Source organism: Pteropus vampyrus, unplaced genomic scaffold (assembly GCF_000151845.1).
Source record: "Pteropus vampyrus isolate Shadow unplaced genomic scaffold, Pvam_2.0 Scaffold38, whole genome shotgun sequence".
Lineage (NCBI taxonomy): Eukaryota > Metazoa > Chordata > Mammalia > Chiroptera > Pteropodidae > Pteropus > Pteropus vampyrus.
Genome location: NW_011888819.1, coordinates 7,158,904 through 7,173,363, shown reverse-complemented (window position 1 = coordinate 7,173,363; position 14,460 = coordinate 7,158,904). Strand labels below are relative to the sequence as shown.

The 14,460-nt window shown below is 35.8% G+C and overlaps 1 protein-coding gene across 1 annotated transcript in view; it reads left to right on the top strand.

Moving 5' to 3' along the window:
- Window positions 1-241: 241 nt before the first annotated feature.
- NCAM2 (neural cell adhesion molecule 2) overlaps window positions 242-14,460 on the top strand; it is a 445,018-nt gene continuing 430,799 nt past the window's right edge. Inside the window, exon 1 of the mRNA XM_011358219.2 lies at window positions 242-549. Within this exon, the coding sequence (XP_011356521.1) occupies window positions 495-549 (55 nt within the window). The 5' untranslated portion in view covers window positions 242-494. The remainder of the gene's footprint in view (window positions 550-14,460) is intronic.

Below are 14,460 nucleotides of genomic sequence, written 5' to 3'. Positions count from 1 at the left end.
AACGCGCGGATGGCCGTCGGGCAAAGCGTAGGGTCGCCATTCGCACGCGTGCTCCTGCCGGCCAGGTCGCAGCGGCCCCTCTAGCTGGAGGCGCCGGGAACCGAACCTGCGCCTCCGAGCTCGACTGCGGACGAATCCTGGGCCCGCGCGCCTTGCGAAAGCGGCCTCCGTGCGGCGCGGAGGGATACGCCTCGGCCGCACCGCCCCTCCCCTCCCCGCGCCCCCGCCCCCGCCTCCCTCCCCACCCGGCTCTGCCGCCGCCACGGCGGCCGCTGCTGCCGCCGCCGCCGCCGCCGCCGCCGCTTCCTGGATATAGTGCGGCAAGGAGCGGAGCTTGCAGTCACTTTGCGAGGAGGAGCGCGCGGGCTGCGGGCGGCTGGGGCACCCCGGGAGTAGCGGCGGCTCTCGCTGAGACGGCCGTGGCAGCGGAAGGTTCTCTCTCCAGGGCTGGACTTAATAACTTTGGAAGTGTCCACCAGTGTCACGTCCTGAACATGAGCCTCCTCCTCTCCTTCTACCTGCTCGGGTTGCTTGTCAGTAGCGGGCAAGGTAGGAGTGTGGTGCTTTATTGCATTTACTTTCCCTCCCCCTTCCATCCAACCCAGAGAGGTAGAGGGAGGTACAGGAAGATTTAAATGAAAGAAGTAAAGTTATAGTTATTGTTATTATTTTCGCTCTTTTAGCAGCCGCTAAAAAAAATCATCTGCATATTAAGAGAAAATATGGAATTGGAGATGAGCATCAGTGAGCAGGAGATTGAGGCAAACTGCTTTTTTGTGGGGGGATCTTGGCTTTTTCTGGTTGTCATGATCAAAAATTGGATGAGTATGTTGGTGTGTATTGACAGTTAAATATCTGAGGTTGCGGAGGGAAAGGGAACGGCGATGTTTTACAGAAGCAGCAAAAACTATATCGGCGTTAAACTCGTTCGTGAAATATCTGTTGTGTGCAAGATATTCAGTTCGTAGAGACTCTCTTTTTGCCCTTTCCCAAGACCTCAATTCCTGACTAGGAAGTGAACGATGATGGCTTATTCCTGTTGAAAACTGAGAGGAGAGAGGGGCCATGGATGTTGTAAGAAAGCAAATGGAAAAAACTGGAAATGTGTTGCAGTCATTCGTTTTCACCTACCCCTTTGTTAATACATAAAGGTTGAAAATTTTGATAACATCAAATTGCTATTACACCTGTAAGGGATTTTTTAGCTTATGGAGAACTAGTGGGTGTCTTTATCCCTTAAGAAAAGAAAATAGCATGCTAGAATAACCTGAGAATTTGTGGAAGCTACCTCTGTTTATCTGTATAGTGATAGTTGTGAATTTATCTTGCTTTTTTAGATAGTTCACATTCACATAAAACATATTTATAACAAATGGAGGCATTTTCAACTATCCAGACAAGTTTGGGCATTTAATTGGGGACGCAAAAGGCTAAAACATGCATTGGTGGAAACCTGTAAAGAAAAAAAAATAGCAGTTATTTCGCGATGTGTAGTAATTGCAGAGAACGTTATATTATTAGTATAGCATGAAATTGTTTTTGGAAGAAAAATAAGACAAGTTAGAATATTTCCACTATATTCAATTCTAGGCATTTTTTTAGCCTTTTCTGCGTTGCTCATTTGGTCCAGCAGGGGGTGGTAGAACTCCATTTTAAGCCTAGAAATCGTTGTTTCTGCTCTTCCACACTCACTGGGTCCTTCTATCATTCTTTAGCAGGGCTTGACATTTTGGATATGAAACCTTCCTTTCTCTGCCCTTCTCCTCCCTAAAGCTATAATGTTAGTGGCTGATGAAACACGATTGGATGCAGATTTTATGTTCAGAATGCAAACACTGGGTGTTGCTGTAGTTTGTAAAGTGTCTTGGTAAGATGCTGCTCATTTTCCCTCGATATAGAGTATGCAAAATTTTAGTCACAGCGTAATTGCAGATATGTCCATCTGAAGCTAATATTAGCTCAATTGGTTAATTCAGTCACTATTATAGCAAAAATCAGCATATACTTTATGCCCTATAGATATGCTGCTTTTATTTTTGGAGAGCTGCTGATTATGTTTAGCTGTTCATTTATAATATAGACAGGTATTTCTGAATACTAAGAAGCAGTCTCTGAAAATTGCAATTAAAATCCCACTGCCATTAACCAAGTGTAGATAGTGTGGAGCAAGATGGGGCATAATAGGAAGCAAGTTTATGCAGACTTATGATTTCATTGTCACTGGTTTAGAGAATAGAAAATGTCTCAGTTGTGGAGTCTGTGAATTTACCATTGTAGACATTAAGTGTGCTGGAATTTGGGGGATACAGTGGAAATCTAGGAATGTTCAAATCAGTACACACACGTATAATTTGGTTCTATATATGTAACATAGATCCGAAATTGTGATCCACCTAATTTATAATTTTGAATGCAGGGTTATAATAAAGAAGAGCTCTAAGACTAAAGCATGCCTGAAGGGGAGCCCATATTCAACTGTAATAAAACAGGGAAGGAGGAGAGAATTGTTCTAAAGATCTCTCTATCCAGTACAATTTAAAAATGCATGACACTCATAGAGGCATAGGTGCACATCAGAGAGACCTAGCTTTTGTGAAACGAAACATGTAGTACTTCTGTGCCGTGTGTCCTAATGAAGTCAGAGATGCTTAGAAACAGCAAGGCTGATCCGGGAGTCCAATTCCTCTGTGCTAGTGTTTTGTTCTCCAATTAAGGTTGTAGCAGCAAGTATCAGATACACCACTGGCAGCAGTTTTTTTTTTTTTTTTTAAATGGATCTAGTGTAACTCATAATTTTGTTTGTTCTCTTGTAAAGGGGGGCATGGAAAAGACTCCAGTCAGTGATCCCTGAGCTTGCCTTAGAAATAGTAGATTCTAGCTTGCTGATTTATGTTTCCAACAATATACTTGCAGGGGATTTTATGAAGCATGATTGAAGCTATTGCTTTGGAAAGTGGTATGCAGTTAGACTGGGGAAAGGCAACGATGATGTATTTGCTTTTACGTAGTCAAAACGTTTTGAACTGCAGCAGTTGAATAGGAGAAAATGACAGAAGTGAAAAACTGACTAACTTAAGTGGATGCTAATACCATAATTAGCTAACACGGCCTAATAATTCTATTTCTAACTTTCAACACAACATTATTGTTCTACTGTAGTGAGAGCTTTTTTCATTGTACCAGAAATATTTCTTTAAAAAGCCTCTCATTTCCACTGCAAGATTAATACCTAATGAAGTAAGGTTGGGATTTAATTGTCAAGTGTCAATTCAATTGTCATGTGAATTTAATGTCAGTGGAAGGGACATTCTGTAACTCTAACTTCTACAATTATTTTTCCTTTGTATTCAAAACTTGTTTACAGCCTCTGTCATAAATTTCAAGTGATAACTTGAGTCTGTGATTCACAGTGCATTTGCTGTTTGGATCTATGTAAATTCAGATTCTCAAACTGTAGTACGTATAGGTTGCTTCACTGAAGCCTTTTGAATTTCTAATATCATTTTCTTCTTCTTTTAAAAATTATCCAAGTATGATTAATAAATGGCTATTACTGGATGTTCACATTATATGCAATAGAAGCATTACTGTATGAAAAGATAATGTAAGAACAGAGCTGTTCACCTCTCTTGCAAACTAGTTCACCCATAGATACATAGTCAGAACCCTTACCTAAGCCAAGATCACGGGGAGAGAGAGGTGAGTTGCCCAGTTAATTAGTTATATTTATGTTTACAGGCAACTGCTTCCATTTACTCTTTATGGCGAAGTACTAATAAGTCATCATTCATTAGAGAAGTGTATCTTCTAAAAATAAAGCACAGGTATGTGGGTGTCTACTGATGTCATGTCTACAAGAAGCTCTCCACAAACCTATCTTCTGTGGAGGGTGTTATATAGATATAGCCTCTCTCACATCTTTTTCTGTTTACCCTGCTCTAATTCTTTGAGGTCAGCCTCTTTTTGTTAGGTTTCTATTGAATCAACTCTACATTCATTTGCACTTAGAGAAGATGGGCAATGTTAATTAATATCCTTATTGTCAGTGAATAACTCAGAGGGTTTCTTTCCATGCTTTATGTCAAAGGAGTTAAGCAGAGCATTTGGTCACTTTAGTTCTAATGCTGAATTGGAGCCCAGAGAGCAAGAAGGGAGATTGGTGAGTCCCGGGTGTTCAATGAGTCTTTTCAATGACACAGGGGGCTAATGTTCTCCCAGGGGTAACATCCTATTAAAGAAGCAATTAGTGGAACAAAAGAACCTCATTCAGTACAAGAAGAAAGTCAAACTTCATATAATTTAGTAAATAAAATGGCTTTCTTTCAGACATAGAACTAGTTTGTAATGGGATTGAGAAATGACCTGCAGAGACTGAGGCTGGTAACCACGCTGAAGAGTGTAATTTGTTTTTGTCTGTTTCCTTGTGAGGGAGCCATGCAAAGGGAACCAGGGCTGTGAGTCTGAGGGCCCTGGAACTGGGCCTGCTACTTTCATTGGCTTTTGACATTTGGAAAATGATTTTAATTTATCTGTTTTCAGGGTCATCTCTCATAGTAGTGAACTTTCAAGAGGTTGAAGAAAGTGCTCGATAAGTGGTAGAAGGCATCTGAATTGCTTTTGTTATTTGGGTCCAAAATAAAATTAATCCTCTGGGTGTTGTTGTATGCAAAATTTATAATTTTAATATTCTTATAAAGAGAATATCATTGTTTTTCAAGTTTTATTGACCTAGATTCTAAATTCCTTGTGCTCTTTATACTATCACAATTATGTTGAAGACAGGCCTGTTTAAAAGATTATAAATTAGTTTTAATTTTCCAAATTATCTGATATGAGAGCACTTTAAGATGCAACCAGTGCTTTTATGCTTTTATTAAATGTAATTTTCCTGAGCTTCATAGAGCCAAGCTATCTTTAATTGTTCAGCAAATAAAAGTGCTTCTATATGGAACTCTTTTAAATATTTTAATAACTTTTAAGTATTTATAATTATAATAATAGTACTGATACCAAATAGCTATCAGTGTACTTTCTAGTTCCTCATATTCACTTGTGCTACTAACAATAATTGAGAGAGGATGGAGAATTTGAAGACTGATGATGAGAGTTTGAAAATTTCAGGTCAATTGATCAAAGTTTTCTTGGCTCCATTTTGTTATTAAAACTAGTAGAGAAGGGGAAAGAACATTGGATTTGAAATTAGAAGACCTAGACCATTAAAAGTCTCTTGACTTTGAAGATGCAATTTAAACTCTCATAACTGTTATTTGCTTATTTGAAAATCTGATATAAATATATCTGGCTGTACTGCCATGTGGAGCAATTGCGATATGTGTAGCCATCTTGTAAAATGTCAACCCTGCTATGCCAGACATTGCTTATATTTTTGATGTAATATTTATAAAGTTAAATCTGCCTGTGCTTTAGAAACATCTAATTTATTCAATTTTTAAAAATCATCATAAGCTCCTGTGTGATTAGAAAAACATTTTAGTGAGACAGAGATGATCTAATTTATTGATAAACTTGGCTCACTCATTATTTACTCATTCATCAAACATTTATTAAGTGTCTATGGTGCTTCAGACACCTTATTAGGCAGCATTCCTAAAAATGTTTGTATAGGTTGTATGAACAACTCCAGGGGGCGCCACTCATAGTCATATTTACTTTCAGGATACATATTTACTTTCACAATTTTCCAGCAGATGTCAGTAAAGGGTCTTGAGGAAGGGGTTTCTTTTTGTATAATGAATCCCTTCCATGGGCCAACACCAGGCTGGTATTAGTCACTGAGAGACTTAAGCTCGGCACATATTTAGGATAAGTGACTTACTGAAAGTATAATAGAAAAATAAAGGAATTAATTACTAGATCTCTGGTCTCTAAACTCTTAATTCAATTCTCTGAGCACAAACCTTTTGCATTAATTAATAATTAATCTAACATTTCTTCAGCTCAAAGTAATGATAATACTTAAGTTCTGTGCCATTTTGTCAGTAAATCAATTAATAAATACTTGTTCAGGCCTTACAATGAATGTAATGCCATCATTTTATAACCATACAGACCACTTTTTGAAAGTGCTTTTAACTACCTTATAAATTAATGATCATCGAGAATCTAAGGCACCATTAACTTTATTTTATGAATGAAGAAATTGAAGTACAGAGGAATTATCTAATTTGCTTATATCAATTTTAGTAGTTATCTGGAATTAGGATTCAATATTCTCACTTCTAGTTCAGTGCCTATTTTTCAATGGACTTATTATTTGTTTGAAAATTTACATGTGTAGGGACTGGGTAGTGTATGGGATTCAATGCTGATAGTTGAGAAGAGAAAAATATAAATTTTAAAAAACCAAATAAGCAGATGAGAGATCAAGAAACTAACTGCTCAACCAAATGTTGCAAAATGACAAAAGAAATCATATAATCAATTAAAAGTAAATGGTTTAAGTAAGTCCTTAGGAATTCAGTACGTAGAAAAAGCTAAAATTTGTTGAGTGTGTACTGACAAGCTCCAAGTGCTTGTATTAACTAGCCTAATATGTACAAGAATCCTCTGATTATTATCACATTATTATTCCCCTTTTACACTTGAAGGCTATAGAGCATAGAAAATTTAAATAACTAAGCTTGCACAGCAAGGAAACAGAGATTCAAATGCAGGACATGTGCAAAGACTTGCCTGTTAGCGAGGATGCCACCTGCTACTCACAGAAGCAGTCGGGGCTTCAACGTGGTAATAGTAAATTGAGAAAATAATACAAGGAGAAAAAAAAGAAAAAAAATCAGAAGAAGAAGTTGTAGGAAAGGAGGCGACTGTTCAGAGGACAGTAACTATTCGATTTAATTAAGATTTGGAAAGGTGAGTTGCTGGATTCAGTTATGGAAACACTGGTGGGATCAGAAGGCAGGAGGCATGGAGGCCAAGCCTAGTTTGAAGCTTTTGTGTAGGTCTTTGGGAGCCATTGTTTGGGCAGGAGAATAACATGACTGAGATTTCGTTTTGTTTTTAAGTATACAGGCCACATGATGGTGGACCAGCAGGAAATGAAAAGGGAGTAAGTGAGCATAACACATGTTTCTATAGCAGAATTAATGGATCTTAATAACACATTTGATTTGGGAAATTGAGAGGAAGATGGTGACCAAAGTTTTAAGCCTATTTGACAGGAAGAATGGTTATATCTTAATAGAAGTAGGGAAATAAAGAAAACCATTTATTCTAGGCAAGTGTAGTTTTTTTTGTTTTTTGTTTTTGTTTTTTTTGTTTTTTGGCTTGTATATAATTTTCTAAAATGATATGTGGAGTTTGAGGTATCCATGGAACATCTAGATAGAAATGTCGTCAATAAATTTGGAAAGGCAGACTATTGATCTTTGTCATTTCTTCAGGATCTTTCTCCACTTTTATTAACTTCTCTTTCTTCCATCATCATTTGTACTCTCAAATTATTTAGCGTGTCTGGAATTTTGGGTAAAATCTAAAAAGCATGTAGGTCTAGTTTGTTTTATTATATATGCTTCATTAATTTTCTCTGCTTATCCATAGTGGTTTTTTTTTCTTTTTTTCTGGGGAAACTCAAAAAAGAAACATGATACAATAAAGAAGAATGAACCCCCTTCCCCCAAAAACTAAACTAAAACAAAAAAAACAACAAAAAAAGAGAAACTTGATAGTAAATATGTAGAGTTGAAGGTTTTTCTATTACTATCCAAGGGAACTAATATTTTTGAAGCCTACTCTATATTTAAGAGCAGTGCTATGCATTTTCATTCACCTTATTTAATCCTTATAAAATCACATTTGATAGATGCTGTTTTGTGATTGAGTATCAGATTTGCTTAGAGCTATTAAGTATGTTTTGTTGCCGACATCCACATTTATAGCCAAAGGATACCAAATACATTTAAGGCATAATTCAGTATTTTCTGCTTCAGGGTGTGTTTCTTTGATGCATATTATCTCATACACTCTTGGCAAATAGGGGAATGATGCAAGAATTGTATACATATATAATTTCTTCAGCTCATTTATTTTTAAGCGATCAAGAGCAAGCTTTCTCACAATTAAAGAAAAAGCCTGAGCAATCTATGAAGGTGTTAAGAAATATATGAAAAATCAACTCAAGTGCCTTTTCTTAGTGCAAATATTAGTTTGTTTAATGGTTTTAAGAACCATCTTGATTTTACTATATTATGTATCTGGCAATGTTTAGAGTACAGCTGAAGAAACTGGGAAGTCATTTTGTTCTGTGTCAAAGTGATGTGTTTGTTTGTTTTATTTATTTTTTATTTTTTAAAAGCTACACCCTGGATCATAGTTTTCATTTTAAAGTGAATGCCCTTCAGGATTTGCATTTTGAGAGAAAATGCAGAAGCTAGGTATAAATACCAGTAGAGATTAACTGTGCTAGTATTTTAATTAAGATTTTTATGGTTATTGTTAGTGCTTGGTTACACATTTCTGTAGGTTTTGAATGTTCTGACCTCTAATCTTATCTTTTCCCATCAGCCAGGATATTTTTTACTGCATAGTTTTTCAGACATCAGCATTTTCAGGGATGCAAATATGGTGATAGAGCAGAAACACATGCCACTACTTGTAAAATAAACCAATGTAATATGACTAAGACCTATGTTATAGTATAAAAGAGTAGGTGATTACACTTGTGTTTTATTCTATGTATGAGAGAGTTTGTGGAGTTTTTCTATTATTGTAACTCATCTATTCCTAACCAGTTTTCTAGTAACTGTAATACTACCCTTTCTGGTTATTTTTATACTTGTTCCCCTACTACTTTCTCTCTGAATATTAGTATCTACCAATCACAAATATTGACTATATTGTCTGACCAGAGCAGTCACATTTTTATATCATAATGATAACTTTGTATCATCTATGAAAGGAAATGCTAACCATTGATTATGTGAAGATTAAAATATAACATGAAGTGTATGCCATATATTTAGTGTCTGATCAATGCTGTTTATCTGTTTTTTCATTTAAAATTTTTTTGCTTACATAAAACACTTATAATTGGAGTCCTACAATTGTCATGAGAAGTAATACTATTCTTGATTTAGAAAAGAGGAAAACGAACTTCAAAGTGGTGAAATAACTTACCCAAGAAGAAAGACACAAAACATGGTAGGATCAGGACTTGGTATAAATATTTATTCTAGATACAGTATTTTTTCCTATTGTAATGTCTCTGCTTTAACCTAAATAATATTTCACTCATATCTGTGGAGCAGTTCTCAAAATTAATTTTGTAGTACAGTACATACTTTATGCCATTATGCCCTTCAAAGTTACCTTTGGACTGCGTTTACGGACACATGCTGTTAATTTTAATTAGAGGTCTACCTTTTATTTGAATTATTTGGTAGTTCTGGACTTAGAACTGTTAAGACATTTTCATTTTATTCATTTGCATAATCCTATTTTTTCAGCCTTATGCTTGCTGTACACACCAAACCTGTACCATTTTTGGAATTCCTAGACTTGGACCCTGTGTCTACACAGCTCATATATTTTACACTTTTCCTGCCTTTCCTTGCCTGGATAATTGCTGTTATCTTTCTTCAAGACTCAGCTCAAGCATCTCATCCTGAAGACATCTTTATTTCTTTCAACAAATATCCATTAGTTACCTACTATATACTAGTCAATGTGCAAGGCATTGAAGGTCCAGTCTAAGATGGTAATTAATGTACCCGAATTCTGCATGTCAAACTTTACTGTACTCCACTGTGACCTTCATGTGAACTCCATGAGAGCAGGAACGGCTTTTCAATCTGGCTTCCCATTAAATAGAATGTACTTGATTAGAGAGTTTGCTGTAAATTCAAATAGGTATTACTGGAACATAGTAGATCTTTAGCAGATATATTCTGAAGCAATATTTCATTACCTAGCAGAAGAAAAGCAAAATGACTGACTGTTTAAAATATGTGTTTACTAAACTTTAGATAATTATTTGGTTGGTTGGAATATACTATTTATTTGTCTGTGTATTTATTTTAAACATTTCATTTATATCACTGGTGTGTATGGGATAGGCCTTCACTTATAAATATATTTATAAAATAATCAAGTCAGAGTGATTATAACTCAGAAGGAATAGCAAAGATGACCTGCCTTATCTCTCTTATGTTGAAAATTGATTAGACTGGTAGTAAAACAAATTTTTAAATCTTGCTATAAGATTTGTTCTTTGAAGCCTTAACTGAGGCATAGGAGACGGTTATACAGTTGAGGTTTCAAAATCTAGAATGTAGAGAAAGAAATAAACGAGGAAGATAAAATGATAGAGATATAATTAAACAGATTAGATATTATCAATAATAAATATCTGATATGTCAATAGAATAAGTATTTAAAGTCCTCAAAAGTCAAGGTGATCCCCTGGAGTTAATTAAAAGTTGATTATTCAATCAAGAATTATTGGAAGCCAGTTCTAAACTCTATGTATAGAGTTCTATGTATAGAAAGACAGGTAAAAGGAGAGGTTTTTTTTTTTCCCCCATTAATACTTGGATTTTGTCTTACCCTCTTTTTTTTTTTTTTTAATGAAATTCAGCTTAACCACAATGCATTCTCTCTTTTCTGGTAGCCATATTTTGTTATGATTTTATAATATTCTCTAGGTCTAACTTTAGTGATAAAAGCATTTAATTAGACAGAGTACATTTTCAGATAATCCAGAATATCTTTAGCATCTATTTATTTGTCTGCCTGTCATTTATCCACTAATGTTACCATTATTGCGTATGCCACTTTTAACTTGAAACACAGTTTGCAATTAAAGATATGACTACTGCTTCTAATTTATCCATTTTAACTTTCATTTTCCCCCTCAAATTTCACATGATTTATAATCACTTTAATTGATTATCTACATGAGTCATTTTCTTTTTCCTCAAAGCCCACTCAAAAGCCCCATGCTAATGCATTTTACCTCTGTGGGGATTGCATGTGGTCTGCAATTTAGAAACAAAACTCAGTATAGGTTATTAATTATTTGCTATCATCTATACTGAAAACTTCCACAGCCATATTTGATATGAAATCTTCAAGTTTAATATTCTCACATTAAAATAACAGTTAGTATAGAATTCTGAGCAATTATGAAATACCCTAAGTTGCTAATGTATTTCTCTTTCAAGTACCTGTTCCGTTTCTATTGTAATGAAACACTTTATTAAAAAATACCCTCCATTCAACACTGTGCATTACTACCGAGATTGGTAAATAGTGCCTCATTTACAAGTGTCCATATCTCAGATGATGTATGTGGCTGCGGATGTATGACAGGAGAAGAGAGGTCCTCAGAAGGGAAGTAGCTTTTACTAATTGTGACTCCAAACAGGGCTAACTGTGACTGAAACACATTCTTATCACTGAGCAGAAATGCACGCAGAGAGCTGAAACTGAGAAAGGAAATACTAAGTAAAGATCAAGCACTCTTTTGTTTCAAGGAGGATAATTCATCAGCTAAAAAGGAATGGGGAAGTGAGTGGTGGCTCAGTGTAGGCAGTGGAATAAAATCTGACATAGTGAGGTGCGTACAAGGGGGAACGGAGATGCCCAACAGAACAGGGTGGTGATAGGCAACCTCGTTCCCTCCATGAGCCGTGTCTGCAAGTATTTGATGAATTAATTGACTGACAGGAGTGTCAAAGATCAACAAAGCCAGATACTACTTAAAGTGGTAAGAACAGATTTTAATCAGTAATATACTATATTAGGAATGTAGCGTATTACTGTCTTCAACAGGGTTAAGAGCCCAATGTAAATTTAAAACTTCGATTTGCACAGAGGTGACTAGATCTTTTAAAGGGAGAATGAGAGAATAGGGAGCAGGGTGAGTGGAAGCTCAGAAAAGTGAAAAATTGTGAAAAGCAGAAAGGGAATTGGTTGGTTCATGTGAAACTCATCTGGATTTGTTCACTGGTGCTTATTAGAGTCCGGCTCCTGTTCCCCCACAGAGGCTGGGAAGCCGAGGCCCTAAGCTCAGGTGATGACTGGAACAAACAATAAATTATTTTGCAGCCTTGAGGTTTTTCAAGCAAGCACTTCTAGTGGGGTTAGCATCATCCTAGGGATGCTTCCTCGAGCTGTTAAAAATTTACTTCAGTGTTTCGTTCAAATCTTAGTAGACCAGGTTGAGGCCTCATTGAGAAGAGAGCTCAGCAGAGCCTGACTAGAGTTTGGTGCAGAAGAGAATCTTTGTCAGATGAAAATCTGTCAGTTACCCTTCAGGGTACTTGCTTATTGCTGACCTCATTTTTATATTCACCACATACGTAGGAGTCCTGAAGCATTATGCTACAGATGAGGAAACTGAATTTCATAAAAGTTAAGTAGCATATAATAAGTAAAGGACTCAACATGCAAATTCAGTTAATATTTGGTTCTAAAACTTTACTCATTTTACTAAAACACGGTTCCTTTGAAGTAGCAAGGAATTGCTGAAGAAAGAAAGCATTGGGAGTAGCTCTCGTTTCAGATTTCTTTCAGGCCATTTCTTTTGATTAGCCAAACTCTAGGTGTGTGAGTACTATTTAAATTAATGAATGAATAAATCTTTTAGTGATCCAGAAGGTTAATGAGCATGGAAAACTAATAGAATTTAGAGATATTGGGCTCAGAGTAGTTGCAAGGTGGGGCAGTTTGATTGTTCAGGTTAGTATAATTCATTAAAGGCTATATAACATTAATATTTAAATATAAACTATATTTTAAATGGCTTCTCATTGTGAAACACTGTAATTATTAATAATTCAGCAAGTCATCAATTGTGGTTTACTTTCTGAATACTTTCACAATGAAATTACATCAGTTTAGTATGCTTTTAGGGTCAAATAAGAGAAGAACGTATTCAAAATGGCTTAAAAATAAAAATCTATTATAGCATGAGAAAAGGAATCTGAAGGCAGGTTTGGGGGTTCATGCTCCTCCTTAGTTTTGGCTTTTTTTTTTTTTTCCTTGACTTAATGGAAAAAATATGGCTGCAGCAGTTTTACCTATCAAATCCTATGCAATAAAATCTGAAGTTAAGAAAGAAATAAATATTTCTTTTACTGGACTTATTTTAATAATAAAGGAAAAAAAATTCAAATGTCATTCACCAGACTTTCCCTCAGTTCTCATTGGCTAGAATTGCTTCATATGAACTCCCTTAAACCAATCACTGGTGAGGATGGCATTACCATGATTTCCCTTGACTAATCAAATCCATGCAGTTACTGAGGAGTAGATCAGCTTCCCTTCAGGCATGTGACTGGCCAAATTCAGTGTTCATTTAGAAAGAAACGATGAGGGAGGGGAAATAGTATATGGTAAGTAGTCAAATGTAGCTGTTGCAGGGATATTGAATGGGCCCTTTTTTTGACAAAGAATGTAAACAATATCAATAGTCAATATTTATTAAGCACTTAACAACATACCATGTTTGGATGCTTTGTATGTGTGATTTAATTTAATTTTTCAAGCTTCCTTATGGGTTTGATTCTGTTTTATAGAAGGGGATACAAAGAAATATTGAAGAGTTTGACTTGCCAAACTCACAATGCTGCTCAGTGGCAAAAGTGGGATTGTAACCCTAGGCTGGCTGGAAATGAGTCATCTTTTCCTGTCCAGTCCTTATAAAAGGAAACTGTTAACATTGTGCACAGTTTTACTATCGTTTAGTTTAAGAATGTTAGGTAAGGATATTAGCTTCCTTAGTGAAAAGGTTATGTCCTGGAAATCTCCTAAACTATTATGGTTGATCTCATTTAATATCTATATTTATATACCTTTCACTGTCTTTTAAAAATTTGTAAATAAGGACATTAAGGGATGGAGAGATAGAGCAATTTACCTGAGGTCACATAGCTATGAACTGTCCACGGTGTGATTTGAATGAAGGCTTATTTTGAGTTTGAAGGCTTGAGTGCCTCCCACTGTACCGTGTATGAAGACTGTGGTTAAAATATGGCAGGGGTAGGGTAAAAGTTAAGGAATAAAATGAACTGCATAAATCTGACTAGCCCTCCAGAAGTTTACAAAATAAAGAGCTAATTTTTTAAAGGAAATATATTTAGTTGCTTTTATTTTTTCCCCCAAAGTGGACAGGAAAATAATGTTCTCAAGTTTAAGGAGACCTAGAAAAATATTCATTTGATTTCTGGAAGAGTTGAATAAAAAATAGAAATGAGGAACAAGTCTTCTTTAGAGGGAGATGTAGAAATGAAAATGAGGAATATTGATTTGAAATTCACTGCTGAGACAGGTAAAATATTGAAATTAGTAGACTCATAATCAGGATTCTAATCTAATGCATTCCTAGACCAAGATATGAACTTAACTACACTAGTTCCTGACCTCTAGATGGTTTCGTCCTGAGACCACACAGTGAATTAAAAGGCAGGATGGACACTGAGGTGCTTAGTGTATAAAACT